General features: G+C 40.1%; 1 protein-coding gene and 1 long non-coding RNA gene across 18 annotated transcripts in view; one reads left to right on the forward strand and one right to left on the reverse strand.

Annotated features, from left to right (window-relative positions):
• The first annotated feature begins 70 nt into the window (after positions 1-70).
• LOC310678990 lies at positions 71-8,178 on the forward strand. 2 transcript variants are annotated; one of them, XR_014512074.1, is made up of 3 exons: positions 71-1,087; positions 1,661-2,036; positions 3,754-8,178. It is a non-coding gene; the product is annotated as an uncharacterized lncRNA (long non-coding RNA). The 2 variants fall into 2 exon arrangements; XR_014512075.1 differs by lacking the exon at positions 71-1,087 and having other exon boundaries at positions 1,344-2,036; positions 3,754-3,825; positions 5,174-8,178.
• Positions 8,179-10,807: 2,629 nt separating this feature from the next.
• CPEB3 (cytoplasmic polyadenylation element binding protein 3) overlaps positions 10,808-22,774 on the reverse strand; it is a 73,634-nt gene continuing 61,667 nt past the window's right edge. For all 16 annotated transcript variants that reach the window (XM_083443612.1, XM_083443609.1, XM_083443622.1 and 13 more), the window contains 4 exons: positions 21,122-21,240; positions 17,934-18,048; positions 17,110-17,291; positions 10,808-14,612 (listed from right to left, as the gene is read on the reverse strand). In XM_083443612.1, coding sequence (XP_083299738.1) covers positions 14,385-14,612; positions 17,110-17,291; positions 17,934-18,048; positions 21,122-21,240 — 644 coding nt within the window. In that variant the 3' untranslated portion in view covers positions 10,808-14,384. The remainder of the gene's footprint in view (positions 14,613-17,109; positions 17,292-17,933; positions 18,049-21,121; positions 21,241-22,774) is intronic.

The raw sequence follows: 22,774 nt of genomic DNA on the forward strand, positions 1-22,774 counted from the left end.
AGAATCTTAGCTTAAGCCATTCCATTAACTCTGCTTCCCCTGTCCATACTAATACTGTGCTGTGGCTAAAAGTGGGCGGTCTGGGTTTTCTACTGTACTTAAAAGGACCTTTAGAATTGTTGCTGAATAATGAATAATCTGATTGGTGAGAGAAGTGGAGAGATGATTCAGCAAACTTGCAGACAGAACAGTAGCTGCTTCAAAGATGTGAAGGGACATCATGACTCAGGAGGGTCAAGGTGAGTGGGTTGTCATGGTAACAAAGCCCCGTCCTCCTCTGTGATCTCTAGCTGCAGGTTTAAATTTATTTAATTTATGCCCCAAGGAAGTATTGGTTGGTGGTTGCCTGTCTGGCTGCTGCAGGTAAACAAAGTTAGGCTCCCTTGCACCACTCCTCAGTTCAAGGGAAGGAGGAACAAGGCTGGTATTTCTCCCCCGTGGCTGTTTTTGATAGGCTTGTGCAGGCCTTAGAAGTTTATACACCAGCATGAGCAAGAGTTGCCAGCTGCAGGTATTCTAATCCGCCTGCGGGACTGACAATGTACAGTTCTAGCCTAACAGCACAGGTGGGAAGATGTTTTTTACATCTTACCTGGCAGGTATTTTGATGAGCTTAAAGAGATTTTCCATTTCAATTACTTCTCAGCAGCAGTGCCAGATAGGAACAGTATTGGCATGAGAGAGACAGAAGGGGAGCTTATCGCTCGAGAGTTGTGCTGAAACTGCTCAGCCACTAATTAAGTTTACAAAAGCTGTTTGACTTCACTGGAATGCAGCTGGAGGCAACCTGAAGCCGCCAGGCAGGGTGCTTTCCCTGCCATCAAAGTGTTGAAATCGGAAATGAGTTGAGGCAGCAGCTGATGCCATTGGGATAAAGCTTAGCAGTGTTCAGTAGCCATCTCAAAGCTTGGGCAGGAGAAAGAAAGATGGGCTGACTAAACGAGAGGCAATAAAATTGTATGTAATCAATTTGAACTGAAGTGTGGAGGACGAAATATCAGGGAACTTGAGCTCCTGTGTCAGTATCAAATTTCATTCCGCTCACAGAGCAGCATAAGATAAAACATACAGATAAGACTTAAAACAGGTAAGGAATAAAAACTAGTACAGTGGTTCCTCGGGTTACATATGCTTCAGGTTACAGACTCCGCTAACCCAGTAATATTACCTCGGGTTAAGAACTTTGCTTCAGGATGAGAACAGAAATGGCGCGGCAGCTGGAGGCCCCATTAGCTAAAGTGGTGTTTCAGGTTAAGAACAGTTTCAGGTTAAGAACGGGCCTCCAGAACAAATTAAGTTCTTAACCCAAGGTACCATTGCAATTGAAAAGTGCTTATATGCATACTTAAAAAGATAGAAACAGGGACAGTTAAAAGTGACAACAAGGGAGGGGGAGCGTGAAGGAGCACAGGCCTTGCATTTTGGGCCTAGTTTGTGGCGCAAACCATCCTTTGATGAATATCCATCATAGTAGCACAGAATCTAGCAGCTGAGTATGTAACATCTGGGTTTTCATCTTGAAGTAGCAGGGAGGTATAAAGTTGTTCTGTGCAACCTGGGGATTTGTGTGATATAGGCAAGATGAACCTAGCTTGTATATCTGTATAGTATTGGCAGTGAAAAAAGACAGGCCACACGGGCCTTTCCTCTCCTCATACAGTGTCTTCCTAAAGCGGCTTTCCTGGATGGCTGAAGGGAGGGCCTGGCAGCAGCCAAGAGCAGAAGCCCTTCACTGTTTTGGAATTTCAAGGTTCATCATATATGGCACCTGGGAGGTGAGGTGCCTTCTGGTTTCACCGATTAAAAATTTCAGGGCCCTGGCTAGATCTGCTTGGCGTTCAGTATCTTCCACACACTGTTGTTTTTTTTGGCTTGTTCATACCCCATGTTGGGTAGGATCTGTGGGGTGAAGCCTAGAGTTGTTATTATGTTTAGCACTGCATGTTTCCTTGTCATTTGGAAGCCATCCTTGAAAGTTAAGGGAGCAAGGCCATGTGGGAGGAAGGAAGGATAGTCTCAGCCAGTAATTTAGTGTGGTGAGCCATATTCTAGCCTCAAATCTTACAAATCCAGTTTTGAGATGTATGGTAGCATACGTGTTTAGGGAAGCTTTTAATGTTTAACAGACCACTGTACAGTGGTACCTCAGGTTAAGTACTTAATTCATTCTGGATGTCTGTTCTTAACCTGAAACTGTTCTTAACCTGAAGCACCATTTTAGCTAATGGGGCCTCCCGCTGCTGATGCGCCGCCGGAGCACAATTTCTGTTCTCATCCTGAAGTAAAGTTCTTAACCTGAGGTACTATTTCTGGGTTAGCGGAGTCTGTAAACTGAAGCGTATGTAACCTGAGGTACCACTGTATTTTAATATTTTGTTGGAAGCCGCCCAGAGTGGCTGGGGAAACCCAGCCAGATGGGTGGGGTATAAATTATTATTATTATTAGAAACGTGTTTAGGCACTTGCAGGACTGATCTTAAGAATTTAGATTGTACCAGTTCTAATGGTTCACAATTGGCAATGGGGCCTCATTGGGCACCATATACAAGCTGCACAATGGATTTGGCCTCAAACAGTTTGAGGGCTGCAGGTATATATTGTCCACCTTCAGTCCTTAGGTGCCTGAGTATTGCATTTACAGCTTCTCTGGGCATTCCCTGCAACATAATCCCCTTGGGCTTTTCTACCTCCCAAAGAGTGAAGGGTTATACACAAATATATGAAGCAGGTGACCTGCTCAATCTTATGGCCATCAATGTACCTACCAAGAGCAAGGTTTGGGCCTTTTGGCAAAAACCATAATTTTGGTTTTCTGATAATTTAGTTCTCGTTTGGTCTCCTTGCAGTATGCTGCCAGTGTTTCCATGGTTCTTTCAAGGCCTATAGGAGTTCTCGAGAGGATAGCTGTGTCATCTGCGCAAAGCAGCACAGGGATGTGCTTTCCTGCTAGCTTTGGAGGGCGGAGGTTTTTATTGTGGAAGAGGGGTACCATACCATTTATATTGAGCCACCTGTACACCAAAGTCGAGGCCCAGGATAAGCTTATCTTGCTTGTTTAATAAGTGGCGGCTATTCTGTCCCTCAGGAAGACAGAGCTCCTCAAAGTGCAGGTTCTGTCACAGATTCTGGGAGTCAACTACACCGTCTGCGAATTGGCATCAGGTGGGCCATTAGCCTCAACGAGGCTGTCGCCTCAGGTGACAGGGCAGGAACAGCTGGAAGCAGGGCAGTGTTTGCTGCCCTCAGCCGCTGCCTCAAAAGGGCAGAGCCACTGCTGCTGCCACCTGCTCCTCGCCAGCCTCCTTCCCCACGCGCCTTCAGTGTGTAAGGCTTCTCTGGGGTCACTTCCAGTTACCTCAGGTAGCAGCAGCAGCAGCAGCAGGGGAGAGGAGGGGGAATTGGTGGGTGGAGGGGAGGGTGGCAGCGGCAGGGGGTGCCATTTTCTGTTGTGTCTTGAGCAGCAAAATGTATTAGGCCGGCCCAGGACTTCAGAATCTCCTAAGGTATGTAGTCTGCCATACAAAATGTTCAGTATTTCAGGCAGCCATGCTGTCTCTCAAGATATGCCGTTCGACTTCCCTTCTGCAATGTCCTTTACCACAACTGCCTTGTGAGGGAGGCCAGCTCACATTCCCAATGGACATTTAGCATTCCATGGTCACTGAGTAGGCTCAGTCCTCATTGCACTATTCGGGGAGGGATTGGGCCCTTGGGCTTCTTTCGTAGAGATATAATCAGGGCTTTTTTTCTCAGCCGGAACTCGCCAGAACTCAGTTCTCAGGTGGGAGACATTGCCATTATAAGAGAACACGGGTGGCATTCATGGTGAGTTCTAGCACCTATTTTTCTAGAGTAATAGCACTGGATATAGTACATAAGATGCTAGCCTGATTTGAGCTTCATGGGCTGGCATATGGGGGAAAGGCCTTTTCAGTGGTGGCTCCAGTTCTTTGCAGTGCTCTGCCTAGGGAATTTCATCAGGCCTGCTCGGCTATGATCTTTTCTTTTTCCAGCAGGCTTCTGGAGATGACAGCTGAACTTGGTTTTTTATACAATTCCTGTGTTTTACAGGGAATTTTTGGGTTCTGTTTTAATGGTGTATTTGTTAGCAGGTGTTCTATTTGTGCTTTGTTTATATTTTTTGTGCTTCAAATCACCCCGAGGGTTCAAGTTGCTGAATATTGGGATAAAAGGTGAATAAATTAATAACTCACAAGCAGGTTTCATACATAAGCTAAATATACAGTGATAATGATCTGGATATAGCATAAAAGCCAATGGTTTGTGCTTATTCTAACTACAAATTAGCCTAGTAAAATTGAATGTTCTTGGAAGCAACTATCTTCTACAACCAGGACAATGTTAACTGGATTATAAAACATCTGGCCTTAGTAATTCTGCCAGGCATGCAGTTTCTTCTCTGTGCTGCACACTGCAGACCTGCTGAGGCTGATGTTGAGGAAAACACAAACATGCATGATGACACATACTGACCTTCTCAGGAGTGCCAGTCCACTGCTTTATCAGTGTCATCTAACACAGCAAGACCCTTCATTAGCTTTAGTTCCCTGGATATTTCTTTTACAACATTTATATACAGCTTGATTGTAATAAAACCTCAAAGCAGTTTAAGATGCTGTTTCTTTCTTTCCCAAACTGATGGAGAGTGAAGGGTAGCTTTTGCATGTTGGGAGAGCAGTTTCACACTGACTAGCCATGGAGCAGGACCCATTAAGGCCCTGCCAACATCAATCTGATCTCAACCACCTCCCAGCTGCCTGCCTTTTTGCTATCAACCCACCCCGGGGGGGGGCACCCTATCAGCTCCCTCCTTCTTAGCTTCAGTTTTGCCATTGTAGAACTCAGCAGGAGGATGGGGACAAAATTGGAGTAAGTTGGCTCTGCCTATGGCTCCCTGTCTTCTGCCCCATTGGGCACCAGCCACCTCTGCTTATCAGGATACCCAGATGAGCTCTGTTGTTGTCATAGTGGTGGTTTCTCTCTGTATAGCATCACTTGTCGTGGACTTAATATTTTCTATGAATTTCTACCAATTTTTGTTCAGAAAAATAGAGGTACAAAGTGGAATTTCACAACCTTATGGTTTACATTGTTTGGGGCTTTAACACTGTTTTTATTGATCCCGGTTTCCTCTCAAATTTTAATTTTATAGTATTCATATCTGCCGCTACATATGGTGTGGTTTATTATAAAACCATTCTGAGGGTACCAGAAAGCAGAGTAAAATAAAATAAATGAAACATTGCCAGTTCTCCATTATAACTTCATGGAAACTGAATAATCAGTAGAAGTGTGTGAATTACAACAACCTCTTTTTTAAAAGAAGACAATGGCATCAGTGTTCATGGGAAATGTTGTCAACCAACATTGTAGAAGCAAGCAGCATGTGCAAAGTTAGAACCTACCAAACAAACAAATAAAGCTTATAAGTTATATTTTAATATCACTATAGAAGCAAATAAAATTGACAGAAAGATTCTACCATTATTATTTCATAATAACACCAAACTGAATATTTACAGGAGCACATCAATGTCAGTTTCACAGCTAGCAAATTATAAATGCCCCATTGTAAGACAGCTATCAGCATTGAGTGACTGGTATATATTTTTATGACAGTGAAATGCTTGTACATAATTTCCTGCATGAACTTATTTTCAGGCTGTTCTTTAGAGCATTATTTGAGAATTCACTGTCTGTTGCATTCCAGTAACCGAGGCATCATTCAAATATAAGTCTACAATCCTCAACATACAGCTGTAAGAAGAGCAAGCTGTTATGTTTAGTATTTGCAGCAGGAGGAAATCCCTCACTGGTGCAAAGCGGGAGCAGGGTGGGTGGTGGTGCAGATCTTCCCCCAAAGCAAAAAACAACTTCAGAAGAGGGAATTTCCCTCTTGACCCCAGCAGGGAAGGAATGGCTTGAGTTTTCCCTTTGCAGCAGATGCAATCCTGTTCATTAGCAGCCCTTCCGTCACATGAATTTTTGCACATTAAATTCAAAAAGACACATTTGCTTGTCATGTGTAGTTTGGTCCTCAGACTTTTGCCACCCCCACCCCTCCCTAAAGATTCCCAGAAGCTGGTTGGTTTATTGCACTAGAGTGTTCCAGTGGGGCTCTTCCCCCCCCCCCCCACTGCTGGAGAATTAGCATTAGTCAGCTTTTATGCACACTTGCTGTCCTGTTGCTGACAAAGCAGGGTTTACAGTGCCTGCCTGCTTTTCCACTTCCCCCTGGCAAGTTGCCACGCAAGCTGTTAAGAGATCTTGGACTGTTCTAGAAAGAGCTTGGCTGAATCTTGGCATTCATGTCACAATCCAAATTTATAGGCAGCCTAAGAGGCTGCTTTAGATGTGGTAACGGAGACATACAGAGAGTGTGTTTGTGTGTATTACTGCTACAGCTAAAGCAGGATTGGGAAGCAGGCTAAAGCAAGGAGAGACGCCAAAACTTGCTGCACTTGGCACTGGAACATCCTAATCTCTCTGATGATCAACTTTGCAATATAAATTTAGCAGTGCTGGGGCAAGATATACCTTTTTGTGGATGGGGGTAGAATACATTTACTTTCCTTCATAGTGACAAATGCAAGCTCTAGACTCCCCTGGATCAGGATTGCTACTAATTTACAAGAAGCAATCTGGTGTCAAGCATGGAGTAGGGGACCCTGAGATCCTCTAGGTTGTTGTTGGACACCAAGTCCCATCAGCTTCCATCCACCTGGCCGACAGTCATGGATGATGGGAATTGTAGTCCAGCAGCATTTGTAGGGCCACATGTTCCCTACCTGTATTCTAAATAACATGTGGAATGGCTCCAAAAGGAGTGATGGGATGACAAAGCAACTTAACAACATTAATGTGAATGTAAAGTGATGTGAACAAGTGCAAGGAATCCCAGCTTTCAAAAGTGGCTGTGAGCAGAGTCACTTTCGGATCAGTGAGCTTGAGCACAGAGTGTGTGCTGTTGAAGTTGGTGTGGGGAGTCGGGGGACAAATTTCAGCTAAATATGAAATACAGCACACAGCTCTGGCCATCTTGGCTGAAAAGGAGCATGTTACAGCTGGGAAATACACAGAAAAGAGCAATTGCCATCTACAATTATCAAAGGTTGGTGGATCTTTTGTACAACGAAAGGCTAAAGAGCTGGGCTTTGTGAAATTATAAAATCATAAACTGCAGTGAGAGATTGCATCCTCGTGCCAGAACTTGGGTTTATCCACTGAAGGCAGCTGATAGCAGGTTCAGGAAGATAAGAAATAATCATACGTTACACAAAGCAACTGAAACAATGAGATTCTCTAACTCAAGATGTGGCCACAAAATTAGCTAGCTTTGGGAAAAGGGGCGAGTAGCTCCAATTAAAAGAGAAGTGAACCTGAAACAGGTTTGAGATGTATGAACTAACCAGTGCTCCCAACTTCTTGTTCTTGCAAAAGTAGATACATGACTCTGCCATTTTACTGGCGAAATGGTGCTGTGTGATGTGTTGTGGGTGGGAGGGGAAGGCCTGACTCTAGTGCTACATTCCCAATCAAATCAGTGGTGGTGCTTTGAAGCAGAACTTACTGTGGATTGTCCGCATCATATATTGTTTGGCTCTCAGGAAGCACCGTTTGATAAGAGAACTTTCAGTTAGTTATTGCTTCTATGAAGATATTTGCTGGGTCATTAATTAGCATTCACATATTCTTCTTTAGAATGTAATTGAGGTTGACCTGTGTTGCTTGTTTAACTGGATGTCTCAGTCCTTTTTAGTCCTGAGAGATAAAGCACAGCTCCATGCTTTAAAAAAAGAAGCAGCAGACTGCCAATTATGAGCCAACTTTTCCCAAAAATCACTTAACCACCATCTGGGATTCTAAGTGTGTTTGCTACGTGTCAAAAAGGCAGCTGGTGAGAAGGCGCCGAGGACCAACAACGGGCAGGGGGAGCAGCCCCCTCCCAGCCACTACTTAAAATTATAGGCATCTTCCATGACACTTCACAGCTGTGTTAGCTTAACAAATAAGTCTCACCTAATGCCTACCCCCATCCCTCATGTGAGAGCAGCAAATGGTTCAGGAGGGATTCCATGTGAAAGTTCACAACATGTGGGCAAACTTCCCACATGAATCCAAAGCATCATGAAAGGCCTCAATGCACACTACTGCTATCCAGTGACTATACAGTGGTACCTCGGGTTACATACGCTTCAGGTTACATACTCCACTAGCCCAGAAATAGTACCTCGGGTTAAGAACTTTGCTTCAGGATAAGAACAGAACTTGTGCTCCGGCGGCGCAACAGCAGCGGGAGGCCCCATTAGCTAAAGTGGTGCTTCAGGTTAAGAACAGTTTCAGGTTATGAACGGACCTCTGGAACAAATTAAGTACTTAACCCAAGGTACCACTGTACACAATTTTGGCTTTCGGCATAAACCCTGGAACATAACCCCTGCACGGGTTTGGGGCTTATTATATAGTAAAACTGGCATTATGGCTTTAGCAGGATTAAAGAAGTGGCTACCAAGTGCAAATTCCCATTTTGTAAATGATTGCTTGCATCCACCTTTTTCATAAGACTTCTATTAAACTAACTGAACAAACAAAAGGACATTATTAGGTGTATGTGTTTAACTGATTAGCCTGAAACATTGACATTTCGTATTAAGCAGACATTCGACTAACAGAACAAGGGGGCAAGAGAATGTGCATGCGTGGTGTTAAAGCGTAAAATGTGTAGGAAGGCTTTCCCCATGGCTTTCTGTTAAATGTGCAAAGGATGACAAGTGTCAGTACTTCATACAACTAGATTTAATAAGTTATTACAGGAAAAAAAATTGTCCAAACTACAAAGTTGAAGCAGTTGTAAGCAATAGCAGCATTGAGCTCCATGTTTAGTCACAGTACTGCAGTTCCATACAAAGCATTAGTCCAAGCCAAAAAAAGGTAAAAGCCTTTTAGGGTTACTAGCAAAACCAGTCTAAGAGAACATGTAGTAAAAGATATGGTACATTTAAAATTAGTTAGTTGAAAAAACAAGTACAGAGATTTTAGCTGTGAACACTCTAAAAGTTATGTCCATTATTTTGACAGCAAAATTACAAATACCTAATACTTTATACCCAAACAGAGCTACATCCAGAAAAAAATAAACAGCAGAAATGATTATCCCGTATTAGCACCCTGGATTTCTATTTGTTGCTAAACGTTATTATTAGGTAAATTTAAAATGTGCAGAATGACATAACAAGCTCCTGATCTGCTACCCTTTTGGGGTATAGAGCAAACCATCAGCATGAATATAAAATACTCTGTGGTAAGACAGAAACACTACAACAGCAGAGATTGAGAAGAAAAGTTTTCTGGTTAAAAAAAAGGTTAAGCTGACATTATACAAACTGGTGTAAAAAGCAACTACATACAAGCCAGGTTTAACAAAAGACTTTTTTATTATTTGTTTTACAAATCTGTGACTAATCTTTCACTCATATCTTGCAAATAGAGATGTCACAATACTGAAATATTAACATGGGGGATTTCCCCCAGTAAAGCACTATACTTTTTGTACTACTCTAACAAAGATCATGAAATCAGCAAAGTTCATTTGCTGACTGCATATTTGTAATACAGTTGTCTTTTAGCCCCTGCCTTCCTAAAAGGCAAGTGTGTAGGCAGAATCTAAGAACACACTTTGTACCACTTTGCAGGAAATTTAGAAATTTCTCCTCCACTTCTATTTTACTTGCACGATTTGTGTACATCCCAACCAGTAGTAGTACCTAATTATAGAGTCTAAATTTTACTCACTATTTTATTTTTTTCCTATACATTTCTTACAAAAAGGACACAATGGGCCAACTCTAGACATTTCTACAAGAGATCAATAAATTACCCCCCTTAGGTAGAAGCCAGCGTGAGAATAGATCAAATCTGGCTACTGATCTATCTAGGGATGGCCATTGGATGTTCTGTTTATATAACACCAGTTTGGTTTGCAGGATCAGAAGGGGTGGATAATAGTACCTCTAGCATCGGCACAAAATAATCTGCCAGGATAACAGCAAAAAGGTAAGGATTAGATAGGCAAAGGGTGGTGGTGATGAACTACATAAAGTGAAGCAGTGTTTTGATAGCAGCAACAGACGTTGCACTTGTGATATTTTTTATTTTTAAAGGGCCAACACAAAGGGATAAATATACAAGAAGCTCAAAAAAGTGCTCAGATATATAGTAATAACGGTTGCTACACATGCATTACTTAGCACTAACTATGTCATAAATTACACTGTATGGTAATTGCACTGTAACATTATGCAGATACTATACAACTTCCTCCATTTGTTCTGGGTTGCCACTTAAAGAAGTGCATGAATAATGCAGCATGAGGGGCGAGTGGAATAAATAAGATAATGGCAGATCACACTGAAGCATGTTGGGAGAGATTTAAAATAGCAGTCCAAAAGAGACCATAAAGAGTATTGGCAGGGGAGGGACGAGGGACGGGCAGGGAATGGACTGAGCATTAATGCTGTGTAGTCTCCATTTGTTTTTTCGGCACTTGCAGGAATGCTGACTGGGCCTATGCTAATGGGGGGGGGGGGGAGCAAATTTGCATTACACTAAACAGCCATGGCTGTAAGCCTGTTATTTTTGTAGATTGGAGTTAATTACAACAGCAATAGTGTTTTATCAGCATTGGTGTTGTATAAATCTAGACAGCGAACTGGTACTGTGACATCCCTAATATCTTCCTAAATCATTCTGACAAAGGAAAAAAAGGCTTCTCAAAAATATCACATCATTTTCCTGCTTCATTCTGTAATTTTATTGCCCAATTATTCATTACAGTTTTTCAATCATTTTACATATCCAACCATTTTCACACCATTGTAAACCACAACAGCGAGTTAATACATAAAGCTTTGCATTTCAAAAAACTAGACACTTTTAGTAACAATATTACAAAGGTTTTTTCTTAGCTTCAAAAATAACTGAAAATGAAAAAAATAAACTTTTAAAGAATTAGCATCATAAAATTAATTTATTCCAAGTAAAAATACAAAATAATATTAATGACATTGACCAGATATGAAAGTCTCTCCCAGAAACAACTATATTAATGGTTGAGAAAGCACTCCTTAAAGAAAATCTGAAATAAAAATGAAAAATATGTCAATGTTTAAATTTCTCTTAGCAAAAAATCTTTCTAAAAATAACAATGAAAATTTGTCTCAGTACAAAGGCTACATTACTATTGAAAAAATACCAGCATGAAGAAAAGGTACATATTTGACAGTAGAAAAATGATCTTAGTGAATCACAATGTCTAAAGTTTGCAATGAAAATAAATCTGCAATAAAGATTTATGCCTTTTTTCTTTTCTTTTTTCTTTTTTTTATACAAACAGTACAAACAGTATTGCACATAACAACAAATAGTCGAGGTTAAGTTGCCTTCAAAAAAAATCGACTAGTTCAAGTCTCACATCAAGAGAAGGCCACAAGAGGACCTGTTGTACCCAGGGACTTCTTAGTCAAGTTGCAGTTCAGAACACCTTATTTTAAAAAATAACTTCTTTTCTTGAAGGACCCTCTCATAATAATATAACATATTAACAACTTAGGGGGCACATTCATTTACAAAACAAAAAGGGACCATGTTATAATTTAATAAACTAAAAAAGTATCTTTAAAAAAATACAAACAGAAGAACTCTCACAATTCTGGTCAGTCGTGCATAATTGCTTGATTATAAATATACAAATTAAGGGGAAAATATTTTTTCACCTTCTATTCACAACTTCCAGCACCAAATGCAGTTTTTTTTACACCTTTCGTTGCTGTGTTTTTGTTTTCATGTTATTACTTATATAACTTCCAGCATCTCTTTTTCTCGCTCTTTCCCTCCTTTCTTTCCGGGGTGTTTGTACAATGAGAGAGGGATATTTCTTCAAAACTGTGTATTATTGTTTCACATAATTAGGTAGACTTCTGTAGATTAGCTATGATCTTCAATATTACAGTTATAAAGCTCTAACTTCTTCATTTTCAAAAACGCAAATAAGCATGAAAAAAATAAAGTTACCCATCTGTTAAATCATTTCCTCGCAGAATTAAATTAATATATATATTTTTCTGAATAAACTTACTTAGAAAATATTTTCTTTCCTATATTTCAAAATTGAGGTATTGCAAAAGATCATGTCAGTCAGAAAGCATGCCTTTTTCTTTTAAAAAAGAATAATCTGCCAACTATTGAAAACTGTCTAGATACAAAAAGTAGTGCATAACAAATCTTGTATAGATGAAAAGAAAAGAAAACCCCAAACAGAAGAAAAAAGACAGCTGGGCTGGATAAAGCAATATCACAAAAATGCCCAGAAGAAAACGTGAAGGGATACTACGAATGGTTTTGTTTTGTTTTTAAACCAGTAAAAAACTATTTTTCTAAACACAAAGTTTCTTTCAGAGCCAGTAATTGCAACTAAACATTGAAAGAAAAACGTACAAAGTTAGACATTAACAAGGCCATCACAACACACAAAATCCGTAACATCTACTATGCGGTGCCAGATCCAGTCAGATTGTCCCCAGAACTCCCAGGGGGGTGGGGGGTGGAGAAGGGAACTCACAAAAAACGCAGAAGAATAGTGTACACGTCCTCACTTTCTTATAGTTCGCACACTAATGTGTGCTTATGTGTTTGTCTTGCACGCCCAGAATACATGCTAAAAAAATGTCCACTGTTATAAAGTAGATCTCAAATATATTCAAGCTTCACAGGATACATCCAGGGTTCAAGAAATTAAATGTCACACCCAGAGAGTAGACATCTTGCAAGTTAACTTTTGTATGCAGACATTTCTTTAGCACCACTTCCCCACTACCTTTCATAAAATGTGCCTAGTTTATCAGCCTATTAGTGAAGTTAGTAGTGTGCATACGCTGCCATGAGCTCTTTGGTTTTCTGGACAAGGGCTGCAGCTACATAAATGGTGCAAGCACTTATGAGATTGTAATTAAAGAGCTCATAATTAATTTTGTGAGTGTGCATATGTATCCGTATCTTTCAGAAGTGATTGAACGTTAGATATAGAGGCTTAAACAGTTAAGTTTGATCACAGTACTAGACATAATCACTTTTACTATATAAAATAAATTGCACAATATATAACAGAGCACCGCAAAGTACTTCGTCTATCATTCAGAAATTTGTTTTAAGGATATTCTACATCTAGTTTTTTTAAAAAATATTTGTTGTAATATAGGTCATACTGCAAAGGGCTGATCCTAATTTCAGAAGCATTTACATTTACTGAGGCATGCCTTCCTCCAGTCAGTAATTTGTGTCTGGTGTGCTAAGTCTGTGTGTGGGTTTTGTTTTGTTTTGAATAACAAGTACTTTGTAGTCTATATAAATCCTTAATTGGTGCATTGTGGGCAGATTTTCATATGAGACATATATAAAAAAAAATTATTGCATGCAGCAACCTGATTTAAGTAAACATGCAGTCAAAACTATTGACCTTCCTTGGAAGCTATACAGATCTCCTTTCAGCAGCCATCACGGTTTTAAATCATATAATCATCTTTTAAACTGATAGATACCCTAGCTTGAATAGAGTATTGTGGTATTAGTAATACCATCTTAATAGCAGCAAAAGCTATTGCAGCATACATTTACATAACACTAAAAGACCTAACCAAATAGGAAACCCTCAGCAAAACAAAAAGGGGTGGGGGTGGAGAAAATGTGATCCAGCTTATGAGGTATCAACCTTACCAGTAAAAATGGAGAGCAACTAAAGGCTTTTCAGGGTTATTCCTATGCTAAATGACCCAAACTAATGATTGCTGAATATCCATTTTAAGTTTTTGCTACATCTGCCACCTACCTACTTGTGAGTGTTACCTTTGGTAAGTCATCTGCTAGGGGCAAGTCTATAAGTTTCTGAAAATAAGTGCATGCTCCAGTTTTAAAATAAAATTATAATTTTAAAAGTCTTTCTCACATACACACCAACTCAGTAAAGGCTGATGAGAATGGCAGTCTACTTATTGTCAGACATGACAAGTCTCGTGTAAGAAATTAAGGTACCAAGCAGATGTTTGTGTGAATCAAAGTGCAAAATCAGTATAGTTACACTCTGCTAGGCTTGTATTATACTGGACACAGAGTTCAGTAATGTGACTGTAAATAATCATAATCATCATTATCATCATAATAATAGTAATCGTAATAAAAAGACCCATCTCTTCATTAAAGTAAAGGATGAATGCACAGATTTCCAGAACACTAAAGCCCTGAGGCAGCACTCTCTTCTCCCTTCAGTTTCTTCAGTTCCAGTACTTCTTTGCTGCTGGATTTAGGCCCAGACTTCAGCTCCAACGGAACGGAACGTGGCGTGGCCGATCCCCCCCTTCCTTCACGAGTGGTTTGTGGAACTCTCGCCCAGCACGAGAGTGAATGCTGGCCCAACAGTATTCGCAGTAATACTGCAAGCAGGTAACATTGGCACAGAAAAATGGAGCAAATTTTCCACCACAGCGAGTGCCCTGGCATTCATCACACATCTGATCATCAAGCACATATGGCTTCACTTCCACCTACAGAAGGGGAGGAGAAACACAAAATAACTCAAAATAGAAAGAAGGCTCTGTGAATTCATCTCATTCATCTGAACGCAGGACAAACCTGTATAGTGTATAAATTTGCCAGAATAGCCAGTAACAACACACTCCACTTAGCTTTTCAGTATCAGAGACAATGTGGTGCTTCTGGCTGCTACAGTTTGTCACATCACAGAAGTGCATGGGTTTAGAAAGTGATCTGTCAGAGCTCCCACCATTGTACATTACCATCATGGGTGTCCACAGGAGTCTTTCTGGGGTGGGGCAAGTAAACTTAAAGATGGGAATCAGGACTAGAGGGGGGACAACTGCCACCTCCACATGGACACCCATATTGCAAGACAAGCCTCAGGCAAGAGCAGCAAGAATGTGTCCTCGTTTCATTACTATTAAATTAACCTTCCAGGTTAATAGTATCAAAATTCTCAGTTCCAATTTTAGATAGAGCAAGTCTACCCAGAAACCTTACAAAAACTAACCCTCGTTATTTCCTGGCCAAAGCTCTCCCACAGCGTTTGGAGAACTGCACCGAACATGAGAGAAGTTGGGGGGGGGGGGAAGACTGCGGAAGGAGGAAGGAAATAGAAGTCACTGACAATGTCAGTCATCAACGACCTAAGGAATCTGCTATGCTTCAAAGCATTTGCTGGAACTTCCATTTGCATCATTACGTAACCCGTGAATGAGCCTTCATATATCAGCATAAAAGCCTAATGTTTTCAAAATCTGCTCTTTTAAATCCTTTTGACGTATTAATAGCACCCCACTCCTATTACAATAGCAAATGTTTAGGATCTCCTTTATATGAAGATCAAGTTTAAAGTACTAGACAGTGCCACTGACCTAAACATAGAGCTTCAAGCCCAATAAAACAACCACATTAAAACATTAACTTGTCATGATCACTGGAAAAAGTGATCAGAATAGAAAAGGCCTTGTCTTTCTTGTCCTGTCCCATTTTTCTTTTCATAACATTAGATGCTATTGCCAAAATAAGTCTTTAATGATTCAGTGTCAAGGTAATTATATTCTGAGCTCAGCATTTGAGACAAAGCGACAGCATGACTCAGGATTAACACTGATGGTTCCAGTCATGCAAGAATTAATGGCTTTATAGATTAAGCCCTATCAGATTTACCACACTTAAAAATTATAAATCTGTAAGGATATGAGTCAGCCAAAGTTAAGCATACTTATATCTTTCTGGTTTCAATGGAACATGCTTACATACTTCTCATTAAAATCTATGTGGGGGTTTTTTTTCTAAGTCTAGAGAGTTTGCTCTCTCCTGGGTGGGGTGGCAGTGCCATTTGGATATCCAGTGAGAGCTTTAAAAATATATAATCTTTGGATTTTTTTCACATACCCTATTTTATTTCATTAAAAATACATTTCTATGTAAATAAGGTCAAGCCTGTACAAAAATACTGTATTTTTCACCCCATAGGACGCACTTTTCCCCCTCCAAAAATGAAGGGGAAATGTGTGTGCATCCTATGGGGCGAATGCAGGCTTTCGCTGAAGCCTGGAGAGCAAAAGGCATCGGTGCGCACCGACCCCTCTCGCTCTCCAGGCTTCAGGAAGCTATCCAGAAGCCTTGCAAGCCCGGCGGGAGTTCCCAGGCGCACGAGGCTTGGGGCGGCAGCCTGCCGCCCGAAGCACGGGGAGCCCTCTGGAGGGCTCCCCGTGCTTCGGGCGGGTGTCCGCAAGGCTTGGGGCGGCAGCCGCGGCTGGGGGAGGAAATAATTTTTTTTATTCATTTCCCCCGCCCAAAAAAACGAGGTGCGTCCTATGGGCCGGTGCGCCCTATAGGACAAAAAATACGGTACGTGTGCCATTTTCACAACAATTTTTGTTAAAATCATACCAACAGTAGCAGTTTTTACTGTGGGCTGAATTAAGACTACGAAGGAAATCAATTTCAAAGGAAAGGGCTTTGACCTCACATATTTTTGAATTTCTGCTATTTTTCCACCTTCCCACATTTAACCACAGTACTTTTGCCCAACTACTGTCTAGTGTATTTTCCAGCCCAACTGTTATATCCAAAAGTATATTACAGAAAAAAGTAACAAGGAAATTGTACTATGTCTTCACTTATGAAGACAATATTGATTTTGCACACTGTTATTGAAACCCATTTGAGATTGGAAAGAATTTACATTTTAAAATCTAGCAAACACTAAATTTTGGCCATTAAAACAGACATTCAAACAGTGATCAATCACAAACTCATGGGAGGGCTCGTAGCACTGCTGGGGAGGTCATGCATTACATGAAGAAGGTTCCTTGGTATCTCCAGTTAAAAGATCTCCTCAAGTAGGACTTGAAAAGGCCACAGCCCAAGATTCTTGAGAGCAAATTTTGGTCGGAGGAGACGGTGGTGGATAAGATGGGCAAATGATTTGAGCCCACTTAAGATGCCTGCATAATTTGTCAGCCGTGTCAATCAGTCATATGGCATTTTGCTTACCCGTTTATCAATGTCATTGTGTTGGAGCTGGACAAAGCGAGCACTTATAGCAGCAATATAGCTCTGCTGATTGGAGAAAGCCACTCTACCAGCACCTTTTGGGTATTTCAGCTCTGGGTCCGTATCAATGCCAGCATAGCAGACTCCTCCATACAAACGATCCATAATCATTGCTAGTTCAACTGTAAAAGAATATTAAACTATAAAAGACCTATACATTCATTCAACTTCCAGCAGCTAATTTGTGACTTGTTGTTGTTTAGTCGTGTCCAACTCTTGGTGACCCCATGGACCAGAGCACGCCAGGCACTTCTGTCTTCCACTGCCTCCCACAAATTTGTGACTAGTCTATGTATATAAAAAACCAAAATTCTTGATAGTTATAGCCCCAAGTAATCTAAAACAGGAAATGGAAATGATTGACTGTGTAAAAGACAAAAATCCTAAAAAAGCAAACAAAGTCAAAAGCAACAGAAAACAAACTTTATAAACCAAGACAAACGGAATACCAGAAATGTAAACAAGTTCTTATCAGTTGCCTATCTATGACAGTCAACTGATTACGCTTTTAAAATGAATTGTTTTATATTTCACTGTTTAAAATGCAGAGCAGTCAGTATCTCAATGCAAGTGGTTTTTCAAGACTGAAATAATACTGTATAGTATGTAGTTTGTTCCTTAATCTTGCTGCTTAAGGGGGAAAAACCACATTGAAGTCCTTGTCAATTTGAAATATAATGAAAAGCTCTACAGACTTTTACTGCATCATTCTTTGAATGTTTTGTTGGTCATGGTTTTGGTAACCATTAAACATATTCACTCACCAGCTCTGAGGGGTCGTGGGACTCCTCCAACAAAAATAGTTTTTCTGGGGTCTAAAGGTTGAGAGCCATCCATTACAAAGTCACTGTCACTTAAGTTCCAAGGTCGAATTTGCACCTGAAAAAGCCAAAAGATTAGCTTCATTTTAAACTTCTATTTTGAAAGCAACAAAAGTCAAGGAACAACTTTTTATCCTTTCCCATTTCTAATAGCAGTATAACCAAAGTTAATTCTAAATAAATACAAACCAATGAAGATGGGATGTTCTAGAATTTATCAGAAGAGATATGCTGCACTGAAGCACCATCATAAAAGCATCAACTTATGCAGCTATGCAAAAAGAATGCAGGCAGCAGGCTTGCCCCTAACCAATGCTGTATCTCCTTGGTGCTCACTACCAGCTTTGTCTACCAAACTGGCCAATTAATTTTGCAGGTACAAAGTAAGCTAGAAAACCTCCATTAGGATTCCCAAATACATCATCTAGATTTCAAATATGTTCAGATATTCCCAAACACTGGTTGTCTTACATGTGACAGCTAAACTGACCAAAAATAAAATAAAAAGCATGGTATCCAGTCAACTCTTGGGTTCCATCCAGGCATAGCAAATCATGCTAATTTGACTTCCCCGCGAAAAACGTTGTGTAAACTTAAAATCAGGGTGTTCATCACTGAATGGAACATTGTTAAAGGTAAAGGTAAAGGTACCCCTGCCCGTACGGGCCAGTCTTGACAGACTCTAGGGTTGTGCGCCCATCTCACTCAAAGAGGCCAGGGGCCAGCGCTGTCCGAAGACACTTCCGGGTCACGTGGCCAGTGTGACATCACTGCTCTAGCAAGCCAGAGCCGCACACGGAAACGCTATTTACCTTCCCGCTAATAAGCGGTCCCTATTTATCTACTTGCACCCGAGAGTGCTTTCGAACTGCTAGGTTGGCAGGCGCTGGGACCGAACAACGGGAGTGCACCCCGCCGTGGGGATTCGAACCGCCGGCCTTTCGATCGGCAAGCCCTAGGCGCTGAGGCTTTAACCCACAGCGCCACCCACGTCCCTATTGTTAGGGGTTAGTAAACTGGTGAGCAGCACATACAGAGCTTCTTGCAGAGATAAAATGCAGTATAAGAACAAGATATGTATATGTTATTTTAACAATGTTGCCGAAGAAAATATTTGCTTCGTACATAAAAATCACTCATATCTCTTATAAACTTAATATAAGGAAATCATTTCATGCAAAAAGTCTCAGTTGTATTTCTTCCATAATCAGTATAAATTCAGTTAAATGCCACATACACAGTCTCTGAATTTAATATTAATTATGGTAATTTACTATTTTATTTACTGCCTCTAGAAATAAGGTTGAGCAATATTTTTTCACATAAATCTACAGCATTTCCTCCTATTTGCTTCTTTTAATACACAATCACACAGTAGAATACAGGCCAAGATTCATTTAATAAGCATTTCATACATTCTGAAAACAGAAGAAAAGGTGGTTGGTAGTGAACTTAATTCCTTTGCTTAGGCTAAGAGGATTGCCCAAACCGAAAGCATTTACGCTGTCCATTTAAGAAGCCAGATGGCTGAATTTGGGACAAAGTCTTTGAATTGTTTTGAACCAAGCAATCAACAAAAAAGTCATTTTCATAAGCCTTACAAAGCCATGTGAACTTGGAGAAGGTGTTTATAATATCTGAATTTGTCACATCTATGCATTTTTTATCGAGTCAGAATTTTAAAATATTCTAATACCTGTTTGGTTTGTTTTAAAATTCTCTGCTGAGAGCACCCTCATCACCACACCTTCATTCATGCCAAAGCCAAGTTCCCCTGAATACCTTCTTTCTACTCATACAATCCTTACCCCATTTTAAAAGGAGGGAAATAGGGCGAGTTAGTTTCTCCTCAGAATCAAACATTGATCCCTAGTTCGTATTTTACTTCTCCCATTTAGCCACAGTGATGGGGTTGCTCCACATCAGTTCGTGAATAGCGGCAAATACACCTGAGAGAATTTTGGAATAATTCCCAATTTGCATACTAGGTAATTAACGTTGATCTGGTTCAGACACAGTTTTGCATTATACAAATGAGACTCAGGCTTATGTACACCTTTCACTTCTTTTTTCAATTAACCCTGGTTCATCATTAGGTCCAAACCTGAAACTGAAATATCATTTTGCAAAACAAATCAAGATCATAAGTAGTTTTATTTGAACTATGGTTTAGGCAAACAAGACAAGTCAGTTTGTCTAGGTTCAGATACAAATAACCATGGCTTTTTAAAAATGGAAGCAAAAGTCTCACTGTGATCATACTTATGGGGGTGGTGGCAGGAGCACACACAAACCAAAAGCCTGTTCACTAATGTTAGACTATATATTAAGACTGAATGATGCTATTAAGAAGAAAAATCAGCTCATGTGTTTTACCTATACACTACCTTACACCATGACATATCATTCACTTGTGATATTTTACTTCAATGCAGAACTGCTAGACTGCCTTCAACTGTACAGAATTCAGTACTGTTATGTCTGCAGCAATGGAACTTAAGCAAAATAAGGTTAATCGTTATTTGCAAGCTGAAACATCCCATACACAAACTGACTCACAACCCAGTCAAAAGAGCCATATACTCTTGCACATAATTTCTTTTACATTGGAGTATCTACATTTCAAATGAAAGGAGCTAACCAGCACATGGAAAGGGATGCACATAAAGAGTACATTAACACGCGTGATAAAGCTGCTTTGTGTGCTCACTAGAGCTCCCGTACATGGATCAATTTGTTGGACCAGGGCATTAATCTATTATACAATCTCAAAGGAAAGACTTTTGAATGCTATTGTTCTGACATTTACTGAAGTTTAACATGGTCAATATATGCTAAAGCAACATGCCAGTATAACAGACAAAATAAAAGGACAGAGATAGCCATTTTTGCACAACAGTAGTTGACTTTCAGCTATATATATATATACCGTATTTTTCGCTCTATAACACGCACCCGACCATAACACGCACATAGTTTTTAGAGGAGGAAAATCCGTAGGCATGCCACCCGTAGGCATTCCCTTCCATAACACGCACAGACATTTCCCCTTACTTTCTAGGAGGAAAAAAGTGAGTGTTATGGTGCAAAAAATACAGTATTTTAAAAAGGTAGTATGTTGATTTACTTACTGGTTTGTCCTTGATAGTGGGACTTGATACACATAGATAAAGTTTCCCATCCTCTTCCAGACAGGCATCTATTAGAGCTTGCACAGAGCTTTCTTCCTGGAATAGCAGAAAGGCATAACCTTGGAAGAGAACAAAATTACAAAACAGGAATAGAGTCAGAAGATATAAATTATTGTGGGAAAGCAATACATTTAAATACACAAATATTAAAATTAAAACATGGCATGGATTCTGTATGACAGATGTGTCGTGGACACAGTTGATTCAAGGCACAATGTTGGTGTGGAAACAAGGCATATACAAACATTCCAGACTCGAACAGGGTCAATTGTTTTGTTTACACCTGACCTCCTAAGGCATTATTTGCATGAAGGCTTAGGATGGGGTTTAATGATTGCTGCATTTGCATAAATTCACAAGCAGAAATGTTATGTTGGGGCATAAGTAAAGTGGGCCTGATAACTGTAGAAAGAAATTGTGTGTGTGTGTGCGCGCGCGCGCACACACAGAGAGAGAAGATGCCCCTGCTCATTTTACTGGCCTTCACCCTTCCACCACCCTCTTACTCAACTGCCACAGGCCCCACGCACTCGCCCATGCTACTGCACCTCTCCTCCCGCTCAACCCACTCGCTGCTGCACAACCAGCTTACTTGCCCACTCTGTTAAGGTAACTCTTAAGTTGTGTGCGCCAAAGCACTTGTATATGCAGCTGAATCAGCATTTTAGCACCCATACCCCCTGCAGTAAATATTAAGAGTGACAGAAGACAGCAAGACTCTTGCTGGTTTTCCTCCATTTGTATCTCACCATTAGATATGATCCTATACAAATGATGAAATAGAACGGTTCCTACCACTTCATAGGAAGAGGATCAGGCTAAAAGACAGACCACTCTCCATATATAAACAATAATTCTATGCTACGCGAACACCTGAAAAGCCCTTCTTTTAAGTGTACCTATGAGATATCTTGGATCCATAGCTAAATATTAATATTTGAATTGACTCAAACAGATAAAGATAAATAAAAAATAAGGTGTTTTTCTACTGGGAAACGGTAGATTGAATTCGCAAATTCAGGAAATCTTTCTAAACTGTTAACAGCATATCAGCAATAGAACATATCGCTTATAGATATAAAGTTTGTTCTGTGCACAGGCACTGTTCAGAAATGTTTTACATAGAATTTCCTATTCAAGACAGCTACTGCATTTGATCAGAATGGGGAAGAACACATTTAAACTCTATGACCACAGCTATTAAGCAAAAATACATTTAAATTGCAGACATTTGACACTTTGCAAAGTGTGTTAAAACTGTTTTTCAAGCTTTATAATGTCACCGCAGTGGGCTGCTCCCAATTCCAATGCTGTAAAATTATATCTATTGAGATGACATATAGGCCCCTCTTTATGAAAAACATGAGAAAAACATTTAGTATTTTATCCAAGCCATACCCAGAGTAAACCCACGGAAATCAGTGCATCTAAGTTAGTCCACATTTTTCAATTGGTCTACTCCGAATATAACTTACTTGAATACAGCCCTTAAGAAATGTAGGCAACTTTTTTTTTTTTTTAATGAGTTACAATTAGCATAAATGGTCATTGCTCTAGAGTCAGGCATATTTTTTAACTTTATAATTGTATGCT

This window comes from Podarcis tiliguerta (genome assembly GCF_965153285.1).
Source record: "Podarcis tiliguerta genome assembly, chromosome: 5".
In the NCBI taxonomy this organism is placed as follows: domain Eukaryota; kingdom Metazoa; phylum Chordata; class Lepidosauria; order Squamata; family Lacertidae; genus Podarcis; species Podarcis tiliguerta.